General features: G+C 43.2%; 1 protein-coding gene across 1 annotated transcript in view; it reads right to left on the bottom strand.

Annotated features, from left to right (window-relative positions):
- The window catches only part of Prpsap2 (phosphoribosyl pyrophosphate synthetase associated protein 2), a 29,938-nt gene extending 5,113 nt beyond the window's left edge, over window positions 1-24,825 (bottom strand). Inside the window, exons 1-10 of the mRNA XM_055594363.1 lie at window positions 24,727-24,825; window positions 19,677-19,772; window positions 19,290-19,440; window positions 18,348-18,400; window positions 15,852-15,918; window positions 11,955-12,127; window positions 8,217-8,332; window positions 3,990-4,045; window positions 2,004-2,152; window positions 292-362 (exon numbers count right to left, since the gene is read on the bottom strand). Coding sequence (XP_055450338.1) covers window positions 292-362; window positions 2,004-2,152; window positions 3,990-4,045; window positions 8,217-8,332; window positions 11,955-12,127; window positions 15,852-15,918; window positions 18,348-18,400; window positions 19,290-19,408 — 804 coding nt within the window. The 5' untranslated portion in view covers window positions 19,409-19,440; window positions 19,677-19,772; window positions 24,727-24,825. The remainder of the gene's footprint in view (window positions 1-291; window positions 363-2,003; window positions 2,153-3,989; window positions 4,046-8,216; window positions 8,333-11,954; window positions 12,128-15,851; window positions 15,919-18,347; window positions 18,401-19,289; window positions 19,441-19,676; window positions 19,773-24,726) is intronic.
- Between the last annotated feature and the right edge of the window lie 636 nt (window positions 24,826-25,461).

The following is a 25,461-nucleotide window of genomic DNA, read 5'->3' as shown; positions in this document are numbered from 1 at the left end:
CCTGGGTGTCCTGGACTTGCTTTGTAGACCAGGCTGGCCTCTTTGAATTCAAAGAGATCCGCCTGCCTCTGCCTCCCAGAGCACTGGGACTATAGGCATGTACCACCACACTCGGCTACTACTTTTTTTCTTAAACCATTACCATTTTTCTGTTGGGGCTGAAGTTAACAAGTTAACAAGGCACCAGCCAACATGATACGCAACTTGGCCATATTACCCATGGTTCTTATGCACACAATTACAAGTCAGTCAACAGAGTGGAAGTGATAACAATAAAGGAGAACTACATACCACAATGATGGCAATCCTTCCTCCGACGTCACCAACAACCGTGATTGGGGGCTTTTCTTTAGGAATCAGCACTGGTCAGAATGAAACACATACCTCAGTGCCTATGCTCAAAGGTAGAACAAAAACTTAAAAGGTTTGAAGTAGTTAGTGTTGCTGGTCATGGAGACGCACCCCTGGTTATGGTCTAGTACTGTCTGCTTCCCAGTCTGCAGCCATGTGAAAAGTCACTGCCTTAAGCTCCTGCTCCACTGATGAAGACTCACCTCCACCATGCATTCCCTACAGGGACAAAATGAAACCTCTGACATTGTAAAACCAAACCTTCCTGCCCTTAAGCTGCCTCTGTCATGTATTTCGGCAGAGTGACAATAAAGTGATGAATGCACACAGTGAGCCTGCTGTTTCTTCTCCAGACAGTGAGCAGTGAACGCTCCAAAGGTGAATCACAAAAGTAACCAGGCTGGGGCTCTTTTTCAGCAGCTCAAACATTTGCCATTAGGAGGACAATCATTAGATTCTGTCATGGTGAACCTGGCAAAAGTTTGAGAGAGCTTTCCAAAAAGATGAAAAGCACTGAGAAAAATTCCTAACATGCACCTTTGGCCTCCATGTGCATGCGTATCTGAAAACATGCTTAAATATGTATGTGAACACACACACCAAAGAAAATTCATGGGCTGCAGAGGTGGCTCTGTGGTTAAGAGCACTTGCTACTCTGCCATAGGACCAGAGTTTGGTTTCCAGCACCCTTATCAGGTGACTCACAGTATCTTGGGATTCCAGCTCTAGGAGATCTGGTATCTTCTTCTTTCCTTTGAGTACTTGCACATGAGTGGCATATACATACATACACATAAAACCCTTTCTACAAGATGTGCAGGGATAAACACAGAGCAGATAGAACAGAGATTGAGGGATGCCCAACCAATGCCTGGTCCAACCAAAGACCCACCCTATTGGAGAGTGCCAACTCCTGACACTATGAACAATACTCTGCTAAGCTTGCAGAAAAGAGCCTGACAGAGTTGTCTTCTGAGAGGCTCTACCAAGCAGGGCCTCAAAAGAGATGCTGAGACTCACAGCCAAACATTGGGCTATGTGTAAGGAGTCTTGTGGAAAAGTGGGAAGCAAGAGAAAAGGATCTGGAGGTGACAGGAGCTCCACAAGAAGAACAACAGAGCCAACTAACTGGGGCCCAGAAGGGCTTGCTGAGACTGAAGCATTAACCAAGGACCATGCATGAATGGGATTGAGGCACCCTACAAAGATGTAGCAGATGGGCAGCTTAGGCTTCATGTGGATCCTCTAGTAAGAGAACCTGGGACTGTATGGGACATGGACTCACTTGCTAGCTTTCTGATCACTTTCTGGAGGGACTGCCTTGTCAGGCCACGGGGGGAAGAGGACACATTCAGTTCTATCCAACTTGATGAGCTGGGGTGGATGGGAAAGGGAGCTCCCCTTTTCCTCTAAAAAGGGGAGGGGGAGAGGAAAGGATGGAAGGAAGGTAGGAGGGATGGGGCTCCAACAAGGATGTAAAGTAAATTAAAAAAAAAAAAGAGGAAAAAAAATCTAAAATAATAATAATAATAATAATAATAATAATAATAATAATAATAATAATAATAATAAAGAGAAATCATACTAAAATATCCCCTCCACAAATCCAAGCATCTCTGAGAACAGTGGCAAAGGTACTTGTGGGCACTTACTTGGGATCTCCAGGCTGGGGTGGATGGCAGCTACACTCCTGACCATGGGTGGGGAGTGCCGACCATCTACCAAGTCAGACTCAGCATCCTGTGCTTCTCCATGGATCACTGCAATTCCCAGACGCAGACGCTCTGCAAAAGACTGTGCCCTGCAAAGAACATCAGATACAAATAAAAAACCACAGAGAGCCTTGGCCTGCTAATGTCTGGGCAAGACACTAAAGGACATGAGCAAACTGTCTCTCCCACAGGAGTAATTACAAAAGAGAATGACCGGGGCTGGAGAGATGGCTCAGAGGTTAAGAGCACTGGCTGCTCTTCCAAGAGGTCCTGAGTTTAATTCCCAGCAACCACATGGTGGCTCACAACCATCTGTAATGAGATCTGGTGCCCTCTTCTGGAGTATAGACACACATGCAGGCAGAACACTGTATACATAATAAATAAATCTTTAAAAAAAAAAAAAAGAGAGAATGACCACCTGGAGATGCTTGTGTAATAAACAATGTGCTCCTGTTGCTAAAAACAGCCAGCCACAAGAAGCAAAGTGGTATGAAGGGGCCAGGGACTGTCAGTATGGAAAAATGACATGTTTTTTCCATGTAACTTATACACATCCACCTATCTTTTTTGGGTTTTGTTGTTTTGATGTTGTTGTGAGACAGGGTCTCACCATGTAAACCAGGCTGGCCTCAAACTCACATAGATCCTCTTGCCTCTGTCTCCAAGTGCTAGGCCTAAAAACATGTGCTGCCACACCCAGCTCTCCACCTATGATCTCCCTCCCTCCCTCTCTCTCTCTAAGATTTATTTTATTTTATGTATATGAGCATTTTGTCTGCATGCCCACTACCACTTGGATGCCTGGTTCCTGTGGAGGCCAGAAGAGGGCATCAGATCCCCTGGAACTGGAGTTGTAGATGGCTGTGAGCCCCCATGTGTAACTGAAGCTGGATTAGGGCAGCAGGTGTTTATTACACTGTATTAGGAATTAGAAATACGTGATCTAGAGACCCAGTGAGCCAAGGTACCTGACTGGAAAGAAATTTTTAAAGAATCTGAATCCTGAATGTGAATTTGTGCTTTTCCTCTCTGGTGCAGTAGTTTTTCTAGAAAGTACTAGTGATTATTAGTATGTGGAAAACCTCTCAACCAAAATCTAGTTTGCAGTAGCTTATCACTAAGCTACCAGTTACCCCTGGCAAAACCTGGCTTGCTCTATAGGCTATGAGCTGCCTCAGGGTGCTTCTGTCTCGTAAATGCCATTTAATGGCACACACCCATTCGGCCTGCCAGCTGGACACAAGTCTCCTAACAAGTCAGTAAGCTCTTTGAACATGAGGCAATAAACAAAGTATGTCAAGTAGAATTTTAAAAAATTACCTTTATTGCCAGGCATGGTGGTATATGCCCTTTATCTCAGTACTCATGAGGCAGAGGCAGGTGGACTTCTGGGAGTTTGAGGCTAGCTTGGGTCTACGAAGCAAGTTCCAGGACAGCCAGGGCTATGCAGAGAAACCCTGTCTTGAAACAAACAAACCAACAAACAAATAAACAAGGACTGACCTCCCCCAAAACCCATTTAGTTCTTTATTTAATATGGGGTGAGGGTGTATGGAAGTCAAGAGAACAACTAATGGGAATTGGTTCTCTTTCTATCATTTGGGTCATAGGAATTGAACTCAGGTTAAGCATCAGGCTTGATGGGAAATGCCTTTCCCCTCTGAGACATCTTATCAAATCCCTTAAGCAGGACTTTACTAAGTGGTCTGGAGATGTGCATGGACACACTAGGTCAGTACTCCTCAGATGACTTTGGTTAGGAAATATGACTGGCAGTCACAGGCTGGGCTTGGAGAACAAAGAGCAAACTAAAGTATCTAGGTAACAGGTAGAGCTGACAGGACACTAACTTAATCCACGGAAGGAAAGGGGCCAGGGGAACCACCGCGGCCTCATCTACAGTGGGGATGCAGTCCCACCTACCTCTTGGCTGAGGCTGGAGACTTGGCCACGATGACTGCATTCCTATAATCCGGGATCTGTGACAGACAAGAAGAGGCTGAGGATTACTACCCTGTGTCTAAGAGGCTATTCCAACAACCAACACACACCAACGTTCTAACAGACTCAAAAGTATCATCTGCTCACTTAAAGTTTCAGCGACAAAAAAAGTTTAAAGTAAAACCCCCCTTTGGGAAACAAAGATGAAATAATATATTCCAAATGTTCTTTAAAAAGTTAGGAGAGAACGGAGGTGCTCAGTCGGTAAACTGACAGTTGTACCAGCGTGATGAGCTGAGCTCGGCTCCCCAGCACCCACATTAAAAGCTGGATATGGCAGCCTGTGTTTGTAACCCCAGTGCTGGGAGTAGGGTGAGTAAAAAGTGGAGTCAGGCAGATCTCTAAAGGACACTGGCCAGGCAATCAATGAACTCCATGTTCAGTCAGAGACCCTCAAAAAGCAAGGTAAACTGAGGAAGACACTGAACACTGGCCTCTGGATTCCACATACATGTGCACATACACACATATGCACACACAATGTATATTGCATATACACAAATTAAAAAAGCAAAACAAAAAAATTAACAGAGGCAAACCAGGTGTGGTGGTATGTGCCTATAATTCCAATTACCTAGAAGGCTGGTATGACCCTCTCTCAATAAGCAGACTTTTCATGAATCCCATACTGAATTTCATTTAACAATAGAAAGATGATATTCATTGAGCCTGAATCCAAGCTAATGTCATATTCTAAAATTCTGTCATTCAAACAGGTGATGAACACACTGTAGTCATTCCATGCTGAGGAAAAACACTTGTGAAAGTACTAGCGTCCTAAAAACAAAAAAACGATGTTAAAGCTAGGTGGCCTTTAGTTCCACGCTGGCCTGGTCTACAGAGTGAGTTCTAGGACAGCCAAGGCTACACAGAAAAACCCTGTCTAAAAAAAAAAAAAAAAAAAAAAAAAAAAAAAAAAAAAAAAAAAAAAAATTCAACCAACCTTGAAACAAACAGGTATCATAGCAACTTTAATCCTAGCATTCAGTGGGCAGAGGCAGGCAGACCTCTGTGAGTTGAGGACAGCCTGGTCTACAAAGTAAGACTTAACTCTCAACAAACAAATACCTAAGAGAAAAACCAAGTAACAGAGCAAGGTGAGCTGGTACATATTTATAATCCTAGCACTCAGGAGGTAGAAAAAAGAAGCAGGAGGATCAGGATTTTAAGGCCAGTCTAGGTTACATAAGACTGACCCCCAAAATAAAAAACAAACAAACAAACAAACAAACAAAAAACAAAAAAAAAAAAAAAAAACAAACCAAACAAAGAAAACCCAAGCACTAAATAATCAGCTACTTTGGGAATCTTTTCAGTATTGAAAAATTAAGTACTCAGTGCTAATGATGAATAGGGAAGATTTTGTCATTATCATGCTTACACACAGAGAACAGAACCATTTTTAAGCTGAGCAGCAGTTTGCTGTTTCTGATTTCATTCTTTTTTGTTTTGTTTTTGAGATAGGGTTTCTCTATGTAGCCTTGGCTGTCCTGGACTCACTTTGTAGACCAGGTTGGCCTCAAACTCACAGAGATCCTCCTGCCTCTGCCTCCTTGAGTGCTGGGATCACAGGCTTGTGACACCGCGCTCTGGCTTCATGCTGGCAGCATTTTCAAAATACAGTCTTGAAACAACCAATTCATAAGTGCCATTGTTCTACTTAAGAACATTCCCATTGTTGTTCCTTCACATAACATGACTTTTTTTTTTTAATTGAATTTTATGTGTAAAGGTGTTCTTTTTCTACATGTATTTCTATGTACCATTTCTTATGTCTGGTACTGCAGAGGTCAGAAAAGGACACTGGATTCCCCAGAACTGGAGGCCGACTCTTGTGAGCCACCTTGTGGATGTTGGGAACTGGTTCTGTGGAAAAGCATCCAGTGCTCTTAACTGATGAACTCTCTCTAGCCCCAACACTGTCAATCTTAACAAAGGTGGCTGTAGCATCCAAAGGCCGGCTAGACAGCAAGTACTCAGTAACTGGGCAAAAATGCTGACTGGACTTGCATGTAGAGAAAAGACACACCTACCCAATGTTCTCAGGGAAGAAAGCAGAACATGTATTCATTTAGGCACTTTGTTTTAGCCGGAACATTTTCTGAACTGTCTCATGTACTTCTTTGCCTCATCAAATAACATCACACCCTGCCAAGAGACAGTACAACAGCCAACAAAGCCATTAATAAAACCAAAGGACTCTAATAAAAGCAGGCTCATTGTCTCTTCAGAGGGCAAAAGAGGAAGTCTCATAAATACAAAGATCAAGGTTTGATAAATGAGAAAGAACCAAGAAGAAATGTAGCAGGAAGCTATTAGTCCAAATAAAGCAGCTTAGGAACTGGCTAATGAGCAAAGCTGGGAGGAGAGAGGTTATTGTCCAAAACTCTGTAAGGATGCAAGTGTTAGACCAAGGCAAGCGCAGTAACTCCAGCCTGGCCTACACAGTAATAAGTTATAGCCAGATACAATGTGAACACTCTCCAGGTTGAAGGAGGAGGATTACTGGATTCCCAAAGTTCAAGATCAGCCTGGTTAACAGAACAGAAGCTGATCTCAAAATAAACCAGTAAATAAAACAAACTGAATGAATGACTATTTTTAATTGGTGGTTTTAATGTATCTTACATATAACTCTAAAGAAAACATGCAGATGTTTGATACATCTTTTTCAACAACATTTCTAAATCATTTCACTATGAATGGCTGTGATGGTTATCTTCACTGTCAACCTAAGTGGATTTAGCATCATCACACCATTGGGTGTGTCCTAAGAGTGTCTTCAGAAAGGTCTGACTGAGGAAGAGAGACTCACCCTGAACATGGGTGGCAGTGCTGGACTAAGTCCTGGGCTGAACAAGGAGATCAGGCTGAGCAGAAGGCCTCATCTCTCTGCTTCCCGACTGCATGCACGCCACACTCCTGTCAACCACAACTCCCAGCATGAGGGACAATAACTAACACTGACTTAAGATAAACCCTTCCTTCTTCAGCTGCTTTGTCACAGTGGACGAGGACAGTAACTAATACCGTGCTTTTATTTGTTCATCAAACACCGACCGTCAGACTCTGCCAAAGAGAGCTATCAGCCAAGCAAGGAAAACTACTGGCAAAACAAAAGGACTCTAAAAAACCAGGCCCATGAGGACAGCCTGTATTGTCAACCAGAAAACACACTTCAGAAATGTCCGAAGTGCTGTTCTTATAGACAGCAATGAGAAATGAAGCTCTCTGGAAAAGCTACTACATAGAAACACTACATGCACTAAAACAGCTCCTAAAAGCAAAACACCAAAGTGTAGCATAAATTAAAAATGTAAAAGGCTTCTGCTTTTTTGGTTTTTTGAAATAGGGTTTCTCTGTGTAGCCTTGGCTGTCCTGAGTTCGATTTGTAGATTAGGCTGGCCTCGAACTTACAGAGATCCACCTGTCTCTGCCTCCTGAGTGCTAGGATTAAAGGCATGTGCCACCAAGCCCCGTTGTAAAATGCTTCTTAATTAGCAGATGACAAATGTTCCTAAGACTAACAAATTCTGCAAACTTTTAGGCAAAATCATTGAATGGAATCTGGCTCTGTGTGATCCAACAAAGGGTCAGCTTAAGAAAAACAGATACTACTTTAAAGAGCTGGAGTTTTCCTTCAAAATTAACAAAGGGGGTCTGATGAAATGCAACACTAGTGGGGAAGGCCAGCAAAATGGATGAGAAACATGAAAACTGGATGAAAAAGTCAGCAGTGTGGAACTCATAAGGCAATAAGTATAAGGAGGGGTGAAGAAGGATGACTCTGGCAATTAGGAGTACTGCTTGCTCTTCTAGAGCTGTTGGGTGCAATTCTCAGCACCACATGGTGGTACAGAACCATCTGAAACTCCAGTTCTAGATCTGATGCCCTCTTCTGGGCTCTACACACACCAGGCACACAAATGATGTACATGCATACATGCATGCAAAGCATATAAATGAAAATTTGGGAAAAAAGAGCAGAGCAAAAAAATTTACAGATATAAAGTTTTAGAGACTTGCACTTATGAAGTATAATAGTTCTTTAATCAGAATACATAAAATTTTATTCCTTTAGGAAAAACTCAATGAAACAGAAACTGTATCATCCCAGAATATTAACATAAAAACTTAGGGATAGCTTACCTCTTCTTGAATATACTGTAACAGGAAGGGGGAGGCTCTTAAATTATCCACTGGAATATTGAAGAAGCCCTGGATTTCCTTCTGGTGTAAATCCATAGTGATAAGATGAGTTAGGCCTTCAAATACAAGCAGGTTAAACATGTCACCAATACCACAGTACTCTACGACACCGTATAACAGAGATGGCACAAACACTCTCCTACGGTGAAAGCCTGGCACCGCTATTGTTTATAACTTTAGTAATACCAGACACATGATTTTTACTTCTATTTCAAGTACAGAAGTAGGGGTGGGGAGATGGCTCAACAAATAACTCTTGCAAAGGATGTGAGTTTGGTTGGTGGCACACAACCACCTATAATTCCAGTTCCAGAGGCTGAGATCCTCTTTTGGCCTCTAGAAACCAATGCCCATGTGCACACAGCCACACACATACACATAAATAAAATAAGCCCTTTGGCTGAGCAGTTGTGGTACACGACTTTAATCCTAGTACTCAGAAAGCAGAGGGAGGTCAATCTCTGAGTTCCAGGCCTGCCTGGTCTATAGAGTAGAGTGAGTTCTAAGACAATTAGGGCTACACAGAGAAACCTTGTCTTGAAAAACCAAAACCAACAAACAAAAAAGCCCTCAAACTACAGAAACAGCAGGTAATCTTAAGAAAAAAGTATTTATGAAAGTATTATTACAGCAGATTTTATCTTCTGGAAGTTTCCTTAGCAGGGATGGCAAAACCCAACATAAGATACCAAGATCCCTTAACCCACACTGTGTCCATAAAGGACATCTGAAATGGTCACAAAACAAAAACAAAAACAAAAAACCCTGTGGGAACATTTAAGAAGTACTACTATCAAACAGAGTTAGATGGTGAACTTGTGTGGTCCATCCAAGAACAAGCCTTAAGGGAAAGGAGAAAACTTCCAGAGGACTCAGTGAGCTAGTCTGCTTCCTTTGTCCATGCTTGTCAGTGTCTCAGGGGGTTCAGTGGGTAACACTGTAAACTTGACAGGATGTACAGTCACCTAGGAGGTAAGTCTTGAGACACATTGTGAGGTGTAGCTCTAGCATGCCTGTGAGGGTTATTTTGATTACACCGGGGCAAGAAGACTCACTTTAAATGTGGGTGATACCAACACCCTGGGCTGACTGATGTCTGAGGTTGGTGTTGGCAGGGTCCAGCATTCACCACTCTTTCCTTCCTGACTGCAAATGCAGTATGATGAGTTGTCCCACGTTCTGATCGCCTTAATACTATGATGTGATGGAGTGTACCTCAAACTGTGAGTCAAAATAGGCTTTTTCTTCCTTAAGCTGCTTTTGTTTAGTGTTTTGTCACATCAATAATATAAGTAACTAATACAGGTTCCACATACCCGAGGTTTCTGAAGTTTATTTATTTATTTATTTATTTCAAGACTGGGTTTCTCTGTATAGCCTTGTAGACCAGGCTGACCTTGAACTCAGAGTTCTTCCTGCCTCTGCTTCCCTGAGTGCTGGAATTACAGGCGTTCGCCATTGTGCCCAACTAAGTCTACATTTTTTTAAAGCTGTGTTTTGTTTCTGTTTTCTTTGAAAAGCCACATTGGAATATGTATTCTATAAGTGTCTGTACGAAGCAGTGACCTAGGGGAGCTTCATTCTTTTGTCTGCATCAACTTCTGTGATACATACTTCTATTTTTTTTTTTTAAGATTTATTTACTTATTACGTATACAATGTTCTGTCTGCTTGTACACCTGCAGGCCAAAAGATGGCACCAGATCTCATTATAGATGGTTATGAGCCACCATGTGGTTGCTGGGAATTGAACTCAGGACTTTTGGAAGAGCAGCTGGTGCGCTTAACCTCTGAGCCATCTCTCCAGCCCCAATACATACTTCTTATAATCATATACACTCACAAATACACACAGGCACAGATATCTGACACATGATACAATGATAACTATGAAAGCATTTATAAACAAATATTAAATACTTAGGTTGTGAAATGGACAACCTACAGAACAGGAGTAAATCTTTGCTAGCTACATGTTAGATAGGGGTGTTATATAGAATATAAAGAAATTCACAAAGTAAACACCTAAAACAAACAAAATCAATCACAACACCAAAAAAACAAAACAAAACAAAAAACCAAACCCTCAAACTGCCAATCAATCAGTAGGTGAATGAACTTACCAGACAGTTCTCAAACAAAGTCATCCAAATGGCCAACAAATATTTTGCCATGTTTGATATATTGAGCCATCAGGGACACATAAATTAAAACTACTTTGAACTGTACGTGGTGAGGGATGCCTTTAGTCCCTTGAACTTTTTGGGGTGACTTTTCCTTACATTTTGTGTCTGTCTTTTCAACTGTTAATTCTGTGGAGATATGTAAGTGCTGGCAGGATTTTGTTATGGGTCATCTCTATGGCCCATTCTATTTGTAAATGTTTGTCCTTCCACACCTGCCCAAAACATGAAGGGCAAGCAGCCCTCTTTGCCTAAAGGCAACCTAAGAGAGGTTTTGGAGTTATCGTACTGCTGATTGGCTATAATAAAAAGGAATGGCCAATATCTAGGGCAGGAAGTACAAGGGTGGGACTTCTGGGCAGAGAGAGGGAGCAGAAGGAGGGCTGCAAGCAGAGACCAGAGAGGAAGGAGTCTGTGGTCGGGTTAAGTTAGAAGCTAGCTATGAGTCTGCCCCAGAAAAAGGCCTAAAGCTTTAAACTATACAGAAGTCTCCACATCTTTATAACTGAACTCCTAGCAGAATCCAAGACTGTTGTTTAAGGATAGCCCAGTCTACTTAGTAAGACCGTCTCAAAAACAAAACAAAACAAAAACAACCAAACAAAAGAGTCTACCCCCACACAATCTACTTTGAGATTCTATCTTCCCCAGAATGGCAATGGCACCAACAAATAATAATTGCTGCCAAGGACACAGGAAAAGAGAAACACTATTCACTCTGGTGGGATTATAAATGATGCAGTCACCATAACAAACAATGGGAAGGCTTCAGACAAAATTCAAAAGAGAACTATGAGGGACTGAAGATATGACTTAGGGGTTAAGGGCACTGGCTGGTCCTCCACAGGACTTGGGGTCCCAGCACTCACGTGGCAGCTGATAACAGACGTTATTAACAGAAGTTTTTCTTATTACTTTTGCATCTTAGGGAGTTGGAAGCAGAATTCTCTACAGTTTTCTAATTGAACCAGTCCCCAGTTTACCTGTGGTATACTTTTCATGATTTCAAATACTCACGGTTCAAAAACACTTAATGAGAAGTTCCAGTAACAAACAATCGGTAAGTTTAAACCTCATGTTACCAGCAATAATGTGACCAAGTATCGTGATGCCCCTTTCTCTTCCCTCAGGACTGTGTCCTGGTGCTGTATATGCTGCTCAGTAGGGATGTGAAATGTATCATCTCCATACTGTGAGGCCAGCACTGGGGTTTCAGGCAGCTTCTGGGGGACTAGCACATCTCTCCTGGGAAAGGGAGCTTGCTGTCTTTAAAAGCTGTTTCACTACTTGTACTTTCTTCAGAACTCTAGTCAAGATAATGCTTTGAAATTTCTGAGGTCAAAAAATAAATCTGCTGTGATGGAGCACACCTTCAGTCTCCTCCTCTGGAGGCAGAGACAGACAGCTCTCTGTAAGTTCAAAGCCAGCCTGGTCTACATAGAAAGACCCTGTCTCTATAAACATACAGACAGACAAATCAATCTGCCATTCTTACCAGCTTTGCACATCATGGAAGCCAGCAATTTTGAGACAATGGAGCCCCTTTTCCTCATCTTGCACTGCTTGCTATAAGGAAAATAGGGGATCACTCCGATGATGCTCTTGGCACATGAGGTCTTACATGCATATATCATGATCAGGAGCTCCATGATGGTGGTGTTCACATCCCTGAAATCCATGGAGAGTGTCAGACACTTAGTATGTTACTTAAGACTATAGCAAGACTATAGCATTAGACTCAAAAAGACAAATCCCTGTTCTCCCAGACCTCCAGCAGCTCCTGACCAAATGACCTCTGCTTTCTCACTGAAAGAGACTATCAGAGACTTTCCACACCACAAGCACTCAGCCACTGGGCAGCAGAGGGGATCTTTTCACTTTACTCTGAAGTTACACTCTAGTCACCATCCCCTCTCACCATGCTCTGTGGATGACCAGTGCCATCATTCATCACTCCTCCTGCCCCTCATTCCTAACAACCTGTGAACTTCTTCCTCATCATCCCAGTTCTTTGGCCCTCTCTCATCTCAAGAGAGGTCTACAGTCCCACTCTCCTACCCTTTTTTTCCTCCCATACAACTCAAAAGAAGCTTTGGTCTCCAAAATAGCTCCCCAGCTTTAATCAAGAGCCTCCAACAATGGACTGGCTAAAGCCATGGTTAATCATGGTCTTCCTCTTAGCCTTTCTGCTGCCTCTAAGGCAGCTGCTCATCTGTGCCTACAATAGGTGCACAATGTCCCTCTGCCTCCTTCAGCTTCCTTTGATTCTTTTCTGGGTTCCCTTGCTTCCTGCCAAAGACACATTCGTCTTTTCTGTCACTCTTCATTTCTCAACTCTGTGAATGCTGGCCACTCTCACAGTCCTATTTCCAGCCCAAGATCCCCTTCAAAAAGCAATCTAATCAGCTGTTGCTAGGTGTTTCCATCTGAATGTTAAAATCTAACCCATATTAAAGGAACTGTTCTTCCTTGCAAAAGCCTACATCATCAGGTAACTTGTACCCACTATCTTGCTGCCCATGTTCCTCAGGCTCCTCTGGACAGAGTTTAGAGGTACCTAGATTCCTCCCTTTACATGGCTTTGAATCTCATCACTACTACCACCTCCACTGGGCCTCCTGCTGGAGCCCTCAGTTCACACTCCAAACAGAGCAGCTTGTCTTTAAAGTGGAAGTCAGTGCAAAATCTCAAAGCCCTGAAATGGTTTCGCTCCATCCACACCCAGGGCCCAGAACTTAAGGGTTACACAGTGGCTTCCAGGCCCCTTGATGATCTGCTCGCATAGTCTTCACATCTTGCTCCACGTGCCTTTACCACATGCACCACACACCCACTGCTCTCCTCTGCACTGACGTCTGCTTTGTCTGCTTTGTCATCCCAACTCTCCAACCCATTTTTTTTTTTTTTAACTTTTAGCAATGTTGAAAATTGAACTTAGGGGCTCTTGAATGGAAGACAATTTCCACCAGTGAGCTACAGCTCTAGCACTCCCCCTTCTGTGGTATGTGTCACACAGCACTCACTATTTTATGGTTCCTGATATCTATCCATCAAATTCTCTGTTTTCTTTGAGAGACAGTCTCGCTATGCAGGGAGCGCCAATGTTTTGGCACTGTGACATGATATTGATGTCTGCAAATGTATTGGGCTACAGGGCAAATATACCATATGGATGATGCTACTCTAGAACTAATGATCCTCCTGCCTCAGCTCAGAGTGCTGGGATTATAGGCATACATCTGCTTGTCTGCTTTATCATGTTCTCTATGTGTATTCCCTCACTAGATCATCAACTGTTCCAAGCATGAAAGCATTTCACACATATACCAGGCCCCCAATTATTGGAAAATTCAACAAATATTGTTAATAATTGAATGCCAACATTTAGATGAAAAGGTTCTATTACTATTGAACAAGCTTGACCCCAGATGAACCCTAGAAAAGCATTCCTCAAGGAATGGTAAGGAGGGAAATTTGCAATGAGTTGAAAGTTACCCTGAGGCCAATAAACCAGGAGTGCAAAACAGCTTACTACCATTAACTCAGATAAGCAAACAGATGACAAGAAAATGTCAGTTAATGGACAGAATTTTCTGCACTTAAAATATGTCTTAGGTTTTACTAGCTTAAACTCGTCTGTACTACAATGAAGCAAGGGGTGGTACTACAATTCAGTGGTACAAGGCTTGACCAGCAATAGGAGGCTCTGGGTCTGATTCCTACTACTGTTATTTAACCCATCAGCAAGTCAATCAACCCATACAATGAAGTAGCAGTTGAATGTGACACTTATCAAAGCCCCAGTCTATTTCTTGGCATCTCAGAAAGAGGATCCCGATGTGCAAGTTTTCTGCAACCTAGACAAGATAGGTTCAATGCACTACATGGAAAGAGAAGGATCTGATAAAAAAAAATAAGGAACTGACAAACAGGGACCGCTGACATAGTTCTAAGCACAGAGACTAAGTGCCAACATGATTCCTGATTGCTAGAACATCTTTACAGCTCCTATCATTAAGAGCCTCTACTGCTTGCTACTTCCCTCATCAAAATTACAGAAGAAGGTGCTGGAGAGTTGGCTCAATGGTTAAAATCACTTTTTATTCGTGCAGAAAATCTGGGTTCAATTCCCACCAGCCATGTGACAACGCGCAGCCATCTGTTACTCCAGTTCTCGGAGACCTAACATTCTCTCCTGGCCTCTGTAAGCACCACACAGATGTGGGACATGTACATACATGCAGGCGAAATATCCACACAAGTGAAACTAAGTAAATAAATCTTTAAAAAAAAGGCAAGAAAAAGGATGGCTAAGAACTGTCCCAAACTCCAGTCCCAAAGGACTCAACACCCTCTTTTGGTCTCCATAGGTATCAGGAACGCATGCAGTACATTTATATATTTGCATGCAAAATATTTATACACATAAAATAAAAACAAATACATCTAAGAAAAACAAAACAAAACAAAACAAAAAAGTACAGACAAGGAGATGCAGCTCAGTCGGTAGAGTGCTGACCTTGCATTCACAAAGCCCTGCACTGCACAAATCCTCAGCACTGCATAAAACTGAGAATAGGAGCACATGCCTGTAGTCTCCGAACTCCAGCAGGGGAGTCAGGAGGATCAGCAATTTGTCATTCCTGGCTACATAGCAAGTTTGAGGCCAGAGATACATAAGACCCTGTCAAAACAAACCATAAACACCCAAACAAACTAATCCAGAGAAGGGCAGGCACAGTGATACCTGCCTAGGAAGGTCAAGGCAGAGATATCTCTTGGAACTAGGAGTTTTGGGCCAGTCTGGAAACATAGCAAGAGTTTATCAAAACAAAAGAAAGAGACCGAGGGAGAAAGGAACAAAAAGTCAGCAGTTTCACTAGAGAAACTAGCAAAACAAGACTGCAGAGACAGCTCAGTGAAGAGCACTGGGTCTCTTAGAGTACATGAGTTCATGGTGCTGCTCTGGCTTGGGCTCCACTGGGTCTGGAGGCCACTACATCGTCTACAAGAATGGCAGGGTTCTCATTTTTCAAATGACCATTAAGAGAAGAAACAAACAAACAAACAAACAAAAAACAACAAACAAACACCAAAGCACCAGCTCTTCCAGAGGACCAGGATTCAATTCCCAGAACCCATATCAAAGCTCACACAACTCTTTAACTCCAGTCCCAGGAGATCTGATGCCTTCTTCTGACCTCTGCAGGCACCTGGCACACACACAGGACCTGACAGATAAACATGTAGGCAAGACACTCATTGGAAAAAAAAAAAAAAAAAAAAAAAACAGACTAGCAAAAGCACACTCGTTCTAAAACTATCTTCTCCTTTGAGGCCAGATGTTCAGACTCAAACCAGCAGACCCAAGAGGCAATAAGAAATCACTTACTTTGAGACAGTCTGGATGATAAATACATCCTTTCCTCTTACAGACTCTTGAATCTGAACTCTTGTTTCTAAAAGGAAAAGGAGTGAAAAACATAGTTCAAAATTTTAAAATATACACCAAGTTCGCATTAATTTCCAACCTTATAAAATACAGAAATTGGGACTACTACCAACAACAAAACTCACTGGCATTAAGTATAGTGCCACAAATCCTAATTTTGAAACAAATCTAGGCTTCCCTCCTCACGTAAGCAGTATCTGCTGTGTCAAACTGTGTACAATCAATAAATGATGTAGTCAGCATCCAAGCAGCATCAACTGAGAACTGAGGCATAAGCCTAGAATGTTGTGGGATAAGAGAAGACTGGTGAATATCCCTGCTCTTAAGCATCTGTGATTAACAACAAGGGACAAATCCAGGATGGAACCCTCCACAGGGTAGGTCTGCAACATCACCACAAGAGGGAAAAGGCAGGGTGAAGTACAGTTCTGTATCAAAAGAGAGACCACATCACCTTCTGGGCATGGTGGTGCTTGCCTAGAATTTCAATAAGAAGTTGAGACAGAAGGATAAAGGAGTTGGAAGCTAGCCTGGGCTACAAAGTAAGACTGATTCATAAAACAACAGCAAACAAAAACAAATCAAAAATTTATTAAAAAATAAAACTGAAAAACCCCAATCACTTGAAACTGGAATCATACAAAACTACCAACAAGCCCCCAAAAATTCATAATTATAGATAATGTGACTGAAATATTCTATTTTTGTCAAGAACTTATATGTAGATGTGGCCAGGATCCATTTAGGGATTAAGTGTCTTGATGTCTGCATCTTACTTTCAGATGTAACATATTTAGATAGCAAAATTATCAAACACACATCAATTTGGCCAGTCATGGTACTATTCTTTCAATTATCTCATATGTTTGAAAGTTTTCATTAAAAATGTCGGCAAGCTGGAGATGTAGCTCAGTGGTAGAATGCTTTGCTCAAGGCTCTGTGTTCCATCTGAGTACCAGCAAAAAAAGAACTGGGGGTGGTGATAACAGCATTTTAACAGCAGCATTTAGGAGGCTAAGGCAAGAGGATCTTAAGATTGAGACTAACCTGGGTTACATAGTTAGTTCAAGGCCAGTTTGGGCTACAAAGTTATAGTTTTGGGCTTTAAAACTAACAAAGTTACTAGAGAAAAATGAGTGTGTGCTTACAAAAAAGTGTGATGTGATGCTACAAATGACCTTTAGAGCCAAGAATCTGGATTTAAATCTTGGTACTGCTACTTATGGGACCTTGTACCTATCTCTGACCCAGGCTTTCAGTATCTACGAACAGTACAGAATACAGAAGTTAGTTCCTCTGCAATAAACCAAGGACTTTCCTCCCATTACTCCTGAGCGTGGGAGTGAACAAGCCCGCTTTGTCCCACAGCCTGGTCCTCCACAGCTCTCCCTCAGCCAGTCTCCTTGAAAAGAACCTCCCCAAATTTCTATCATGCTTTGCCCAGTGCCACCCACCATCTTAGGAAAACTAGGGGAGACGGAACAGTTTTTTAAAGTTTAAATACTAGACAAATTCCTGTAGTGAAAACAGACTGAATGAGTGTTTACTGAGCACCTACTATGTGCCAAAAGATTATGTCCAGTATAGAGATTATCCCACTTATTATTGGCCAAGAACAAGGATTAAAATTCTCATGTCCTTATAAGCTCCCATACCCCTGCTAGAATACCCATTCTTTTTTTTTTTTTTTTTTTTTTTAAGATTTACTTATTTATTATGTATCCAGTGTTCTTCCTGCATGTGTCTCTGCAGGCCAGAAAGACAGTACCAGATGATTACAAATGGTTGTGAGCCACCATGTGGTTGCTGAGATTTGAACTCAGGACCTCCAGAAGAGCAGTCGGTGCTTTTAACCTCTGAGCCATCTCTCCAGCCCAGAATAGCCATCATTCTAAAGAAATACTAAAAATTAAACAACTTTTCTTGCAACTATTTCCCAGCAACATTTTAAGGCATTAACCCTTGGCTTTAGAGGAAATAAAGAATAAGCAGCTGGGTTAGAAGTACAGATCAGTAGGTAGGCATGCATGAAGTCTTGGGTTCAATAATGCAGCACATATGAGCATGGGTGTGTATGTAGTCCTGTGCATGCCCACATACCTACAAACTAAAGGTAGGCACACAGGACGCATGTTACCTATAGCAAAATAACCTCAACCGACAGCTAAACTGACAGGTAGGTACATACTTAGGCAGTATTTATTGAATCAGACCTAAGACCCAGCAATCAAACCCCTACATGTGACTTGCACAGGGATATTGCTATACAGTACTAGTAAGGACTGAAAACTACACTCCTCCATGTTACCTGCTGAGAGCCTGCCTGCTATCAGCACTGACCAGATGACTGAATCTGTCTCACAGTCGAGGATAACTTCATGACCCATTATACCACATTCTGCAAGATCCACAATACATATGTCCAAGGAAGCTCACCTCTGTTAGGTTCCTGGTAAACCTGCACTTTGCCCATCTCCACCCCCAGCCGCCTAGAGAAGAGAAAGGGGGAAAAGCTGAGAAGGCAACAGAACAGACCCAACAACTTTACTACTAAAGATGACTTATAAGTTGACAAAAGTTATTCTAATTATGAAATAAATGTTATAGCATAGCTATTTGTTGCCTACCCCTAACCTTCCACCCCATGACCACCCAAGGTCTGCGCAATCTGGCTGTTCTGCTTCACAGGCCCTCTTCCTCGTGCTCTGTGCCCCACTGCCCATGTTCTCTACAGGCACCAACACTCCCTGCTACGTGCCTCAGGCCTTGGGACTTGTTCTCTCCGCATAGAGGGATGGCTCTGCCCCAACCTTCACTGGATGGTTTGAGTCTTTCAACTCTTAGACACCCCTTGGTTTAAAAGGTGCCTGAGCACCTAAGCTAAGGCAGACCATTCTACCCCATCCTTATGCAGTCGCTGCCTTCTTCCTAGCATTTGTTACCACCTGAAATCACCTAGGTGTTTGTCTTAGCTTGCTTCTTTCTGGCTCCCATATTAAAATGTAAATTACATGAAAAGAAAGCTTTTAACTGGCTTGCTCACCATTAACTCATAACATCTATATCAAGGTTTTATGCATAGCAGATACTTGGTACGTGTTTAAGTGGTTTCTTAAAATTACATTAAACTACAAATTGTACACTATTCTCATACACTGCACACATCCCTGTTTGCTAGACTTAAATCTTTACCTACAGTTGTGCCTACCACACTCCCAAAGAGCTGTGCTCACTCACACAGGGTAGCCCTGAGTATATTCAGATGACATATAGGTTAGCTATACCTGCTTTTGAGCTTGATAACCACCACTACTCTGATTATCTCACTTAAAATATCACATATTGAGTATGGATGTGACTGGTAAAACTGAAACTCACTCAGCAATTTTCTTTGAAAGCTCCATACATGATGAATTGGAATTTGCTGAAAACAACACCAGACCTCCTTTGGTTATGTTCATCTTGGTTTCTAATTCAGGAGGCGCCACACAAAACATCAAAACCTTCTTGGTTTTCCAATTCTCAGAGCCTAGAAGAAAAGTATAGATAAAGGACCACTACATATAAAACACACCTGAGCGGATTTTTTGTTTTTAAATAAAGAATGACTTTAGCAGAAGGAAAATAGTCGCCACCATAACGGTGGCTTTTATCTTAAGGGAGATACAGTATGAGCAAGTACAACCCTTGGATTTTAAGATTGCAAATGGTGCCACACAACTCTTATTACTTTTCATACCCACTGGGAATAAATAATAAACTTACAAGAAAGGCGGAGCTGAAGAGCTCAGTGTTTTACTGTTTGCTGCTTAAAGTCAATTATGGACAACCTCCTGTTATTCTCTGACAAGAAAATTCTTCCTGGATTAACACAGAAAAATGGCAGAGCCATTAGCAAGGACATGAACTAGCTGATCCTCAAACAAAAATAAATGGCCCAGATCTTTCTATGACACTTGCTCCCCACCCCCACCCTGCAGCTGCTCTGTGTCACAGCTAAAATTCATCTGGGTGCTGGAGGTGGCTCTGGCATGAGCTGCTCTTCCAGGGTACCACATGGGGCTCACAGCCATCTGTCACTCCAGTTCCAGGGGATTCAACACCCTCAGCTGGTTCCTGTGGGTACCAGGCATGCATGTAGACATGTAGGCAAAACATCCATACACATAAATAAAAGTTTAATAACAATAATAATTAAAAGACCCACTGGGCATGGCAAGGTACACCTTTAATCCTAGCACTCAGGAAGCAGAGGCAGGAGGATCTCTGTGAGTTCAAGGCCACCCTAGTCTACAAAATGAGTTCCAAGACAGCTAGGACTACACAGAAATCATGTCTCAAAAGCAACACAAAACAGTACATAAAAATTCGTTTTGTTGTATTCCTTCCCCTCAACTGGGACAAGGCTGATTTGCTAATACCATTGTAGGAAAGAAAGCAGTCCAGAAGTGACAGACACAAGCAAGACCTAGCCTCTCTGGGCTAAGAATCCTCCTCTCACAGTAAGAGTGCCAGGGTTTAAGATGCGACTGTCCAAGCACACACATCCTTCTTTTCTCTTCCTGTCTTCCCTGTGCTAGCTCTTGGGAGGCTGGTTTGGCTATGTGTTGTTCTGATTTAGTGGTTTTTTATTTTATTATGCAAATTAAAACAAACTACAAATACATTTTCCTAGTAAAAACCTAAGACATCACCACTAAGGCTCCTCTTGTACACCTTCCCTGGCAGTAAGGGTTCTTTCCGCTTGACAAACACACTACCTCAGGCCCTTCCTACACATCCAGAACCGGATAAAATATGGAAAAACACATTTGATGTTTCCAGCTCAAAAGAGTATCACTGTGAATATCGGTAATTTGCTTGTTCACCAAACAACTTGAGTTTGGGACAACCTATTCTGTTCTTCCTAACTGCCACCTGGACTTCCACAGTGTGGCGCTGCTGTGGTCAGTACGTCACCATCTATGACACATGCAGTGGACACACCCAGTCTTAGGTGGCTCAGTGCAGTCTGACCAGCAGCATAGAAAAGCACATTTGTATCAGAGCTCCCTCTAAAGGATATTCCTAATGGGACGCCCAAGGTTCCAACACAGGCTACAGGGCAATTTCCCTTAAGCCTGCAAGTCATAAGCAGAGATGTCTACACAGCCAACCAACTAATGCTGGTAAGGGGTCCACTGGTGTACACTGTAGAAGGTGGCTGGGACCAGAGGTCCACAGGTCACTATTCAGTCAAGCCCAGTCCTTCCAAAGATCGCTTTCATAAAACACAACTCATCTGCTTACCAACTTGTGCTTGAGCACAGCCACAAAACCTGGAAAGTTACTGTGTTCCATCTGTAACAGTATTTCATTCCTGGCTTTCAGAGAATGCAGCTGGGCTTCAAAAAATGGGATGGTGGAAAAGAAACACTGCCCAGGCAGGGATGGAGTGATGGCTCGTGGGTTAAGAGTATTTACTGCTCTAGCAGAGGACACAGCTTGGGCTCCCAGCAACCACACAGCAGCTTTGGTTATCTACTGAATTCAGTAAAATACCTGGGCTGGCCACCTTTTACACCCTCTAAATTTCAAATAAAAAGCTCCTAAATAACAATGTAAGACAATCCTGAGAGGACCTAGAACAGCATAAAGTATTAAGGGATAGGAAGAGCTCCTCCAGGAATCTCCTGAAGACATCCATCCTTTTTGTGGTTCAAATGTACACAGCAGCCTGCCTGCTCTCCTAAGCTCACTCGAGCAACAGCTTCTAAAGTCAAAAACGCTGATGTAAGGCTTGCCTACTGTGAAGTGGGCCAAATCCTAATGTATGCCCACGCAGCAGAGGTAGGCAGGGTGTGTGCTTGGAAAAGGGTATCAGAAGGATCACTGCCATGCTGTTCATCTGGATGAGCTGCCTCTAGTTCCACTTTCCCTCCTCCTGTCGGAAATTCTAACAGTGTTTGTTTTTTTTTTTTTTTTTTTTGATACAGGGTCTCCCTATGTAGCCCTGGCTAGCCTGGAACTTACTATGAAGACAAGGCTGGCTTCAGACTTACAGATACCCACCTGCCTCCCAAATGCTGGAACTAAAGTTTGCATGTGCCGCCAAGGCCAGCAGCCTCCCACTGTAATGTGCTTTTTGTCAGGCTCAGCGTCCCTACAGGGCAGGTGCTCATTAACACAAGTTTCAGTGTGAAATGGAGAGTACGGAGAATGCTCCCACTTTCCCCCCCATGTGCTCTAATTGCTTTCCTATTTAACCTAAACTTACTCTAGAATATGTGAAAAATATTTATGCATGGGTGAAAATATATCTTTTCCAGAGAATCTCAAGACCTTTCAACGAGCAACTCACATTCATCTGAGAGATAACCTGTCAGGTCTCATGAGTCAAGAGGCTTCTCCACACTGAAGATCACTTGTGTCAGATGGATTTACTATATCAAACGATTAGCATTCAACATTCATACTACAGATGAGGCAGCCTCACAGTGTGTGCCGTTTCCCCTCTAAAGCACCCACTTCTAGAGATGGCTAGAGGAAGATGGCTGTGGGCTTTAGCAGCAGGCCCAAGCCACATCTTAGACCTGTATACCTCCCAGACAGCAAAGACAGGCTTGATAATGGCTTCTTCACCAAAACTGAGGGTCCAGGCAGCAGAGGCTCAACCACTGTATGCTGAACAAAGCTTCATTTCAGGTACAATAATTAGCAAACAGAACTGAAAGTCATTTGTTGACAGAAAGTATATAGGAGGTACTTTTATTAGTGATGGCCCTCACTCCAGGAAAAGCTACCTCAGTGATAGAGCACTTGCTATCATGCACAGAGCCTGGGTTCCAACTCCGGGGGAGTGGTAGGGAGTACTGGCCTTGATGAGCAGGACTGGAAGTGTACCTTAGTAAAAAAAAAAAAAAAAAAAAAAAAAGTGGATGCTTTGTGCTGCAGACATGGTTTCAGCCACCAACTCTGAAAATAAAAAGTACAGCCAGACAGTGGTTGTACCTTTAATCTCAGCACTTGGGAGGCAGAGGCAGGCAGATTTCTGAGATGAGAACCAGGTTTACACAGAGAAACCCTTCCTGAAAAAAAACAAAATAAATAAATAATAAAGTACAAAATAAAAACAATATTAAGGCCAAGCGGTGGTGATGCAAACCTTTAATCCCAGAACTCAGAAGGTAAAGGCAGGCAGATCTCTGAGTTTTTTGAGGCCAGCCAGGGCTGTTACACACAGAGAAACACTGTCTCAAAATAATGACAATAATAATGTTGACAGCTGTAGGGCAGAACTAAAACTTCACAACTCTTCCACATTCTGTGGTCCCTGGCATTTTGTGCACCTCCTATCATAGCCGTAAGAATGCTTTCTTATGGCTAATGCTATATTTCCTGAAATTTGTTTTTGTGTGTGTGTGTGTGTGTGTGTGACAACTTGGGGAAAGTAGGAAACAGAGTTAAAATTATTTTAGCACTGGGGAAGTCGTCGTTTTAATTTTATTTATTTAATGTGTAAAGGTGTGTTGTCCGCATATATATCTGCACACTCCATGTGTGCCTGGTACCCTGGTACCGGAAGAGGGTGCAAGATCCTGTGGGTTTGGCATGAGAGGTGGTTTTGGGCTGCCACATGTGTGGGTGCTGGGACTCAAATCCAGTTGAACAACTAGCACTCTTAACCACTGAGGCAGCTCTCCAGGCCCCACAGTTGGGGAAGTAGTTCTAGTAGGAAGACAAGGTTCGTCATTATTTTCCAGAGTTTTTCTGCCTCTTATGACATTAGTCCCTAAAGGGCAGTAGTCTGTAATACAGAACTGTAATACAGTTCCTTGCATACAACAATAGGTTGCAGACTCTCAGTCACACAGAACATGACTTGGCAACCTGATGAACTCCAGTCAACAGACTCAGACAAATTCTCAGATTTCGAAATGTCTACTGCATACATACCTTATTCAGAAAAAAAAAAAAGATGCATATTAAATGCCAAAGAAAGAACATAGAACGATAATTTATGTTGTCAAATTTTGGAATTTATCTGCAAGTTAAAAACAAAACAAAACAACTTTGTAGTCCTGTTTGGCTTGGAACTTGCTATGAAGACCAGGCTGGCCAGCTTCGCACGTGAGATCCTCCCACCTGCCTCTGGTATGAAGGGGTGTGCCACTAACCCCACAAACAGCAAGAGTACTCAAGAGCAGAAACAGTGGCTCTATGTTCAACCTCGAAGTAGCGAATGGATAGAATGGTTATCTATGCAAAAATTGGGTGAGAACGGTACAAACCAGAGCGGTAAAAGATAAGGAACAGAAAGGTTTTCTATGGTGGGACTCAATAGCATGCCTTCATTGTTCTTATTTGTGCATTTAAAATTTTAAGCACTAGGACAGGAGATGGCTCAGTGGCAGAACGCTCGCACAGCCTGCGGCACCTGGTGTTCGGCCCCAAGCACCGAGAGAAAAAAACGGAAAGAAACTCTCTAAGACCCTGCAAACTCCCCCTTCCTCAGGCCTCATAGCCGGGCTCAGTATTTTCGCATCCCTCCTAAAAGCTAAACACCCACACTGTGCCAATATCAAAATAAGGGAAAAAAAAAAATCCTTATCAACAATGTAAGCGACTGAGGAAAAGCCTTTTCCGGCCGAGTGTCTTAACGCCGTTCCTCGTTTCTCCTACGTCCGAACGGAGCACAATCATCCTTTTCTCGGCCACGGAGGCCGGTCGAGGCGAACACGGAGCTCCGGGCTCGCCCGGGAGCAACAGGAGCCGCGGCTCCCGCCCGGCACCGCGCGGGCTCGCCGTCCGCCCGCCGTGGCTCCCGCCCGCCTACCTGGTCCCGACCCCAGCCCGGCCCGCCGCAGCCTCGGCTGCCGAAGGAAGAGAGCGCAGCGCTCCGCACGGCGTCTTGCAGCAAAATGGCGACTCCGAGCACGAGAACGGCGTCCGAGACTGCGAGGCCGGGGGCGGGGCCTGAGGGCAACTGGCTGGAGAGGGCGTGGTCGTGGAGGGGGCGTGGCCAGGCGAGGCAGGAGGTGTGACGTAGCAGGAGCTGCCTTTGGTGCTGTGGGCGTGGCCCACCAGAGTAGGCGGGAGAAGCGGCGTGGGCGTGGTCAGACTCGAGAGGCGAGGAAGGAGGCGGGGCCAACACCAGACACTCAGTATTTGATTGGGGCTGTGGGCGTGGTCGTAGAAGTGTGGTTGAAATGTATAGGTTCTGGTTGGGTTCAAGTCTTAACATGTCTTGCAAGATTGAGCCGCGTCTCCTGGGGTCGTGAGGAGTGAGAAATCCTCAAACCTCTCCGCATGGTTCTTGACACACAGTCGATGCTCATTCGCTGTTGACCTTCTTTCCTTATAGAAGAGGGGGCTCTGTGGTTAGGAGTGAATACTACTTTTCTAGAGGACCCGGGTTTGGTTCCCGGCACCAGTGTAAAGCGGCTCACAACAGCTGCAACTCTAGCTCCAAGGGGATCTGATGTCTCTGGCCTCCTCACGTTCATATAGACATACACACATAATAATTAAAAATAAAAAGTATTGTTTTGAAAGAATTTGTTTTTGAGAC

The sequence above is a fragment of the Psammomys obesus genome, unplaced genomic scaffold, assembly GCF_907164565.1.
Source record: "Psammomys obesus unplaced genomic scaffold, mPsaObe1.curated_primary_1811, whole genome shotgun sequence".
Lineage (NCBI taxonomy): Eukaryota > Metazoa > Chordata > Mammalia > Rodentia > Muridae > Psammomys > Psammomys obesus.
This window is presented reverse-complemented; position numbering and strand designations above follow the sequence as displayed.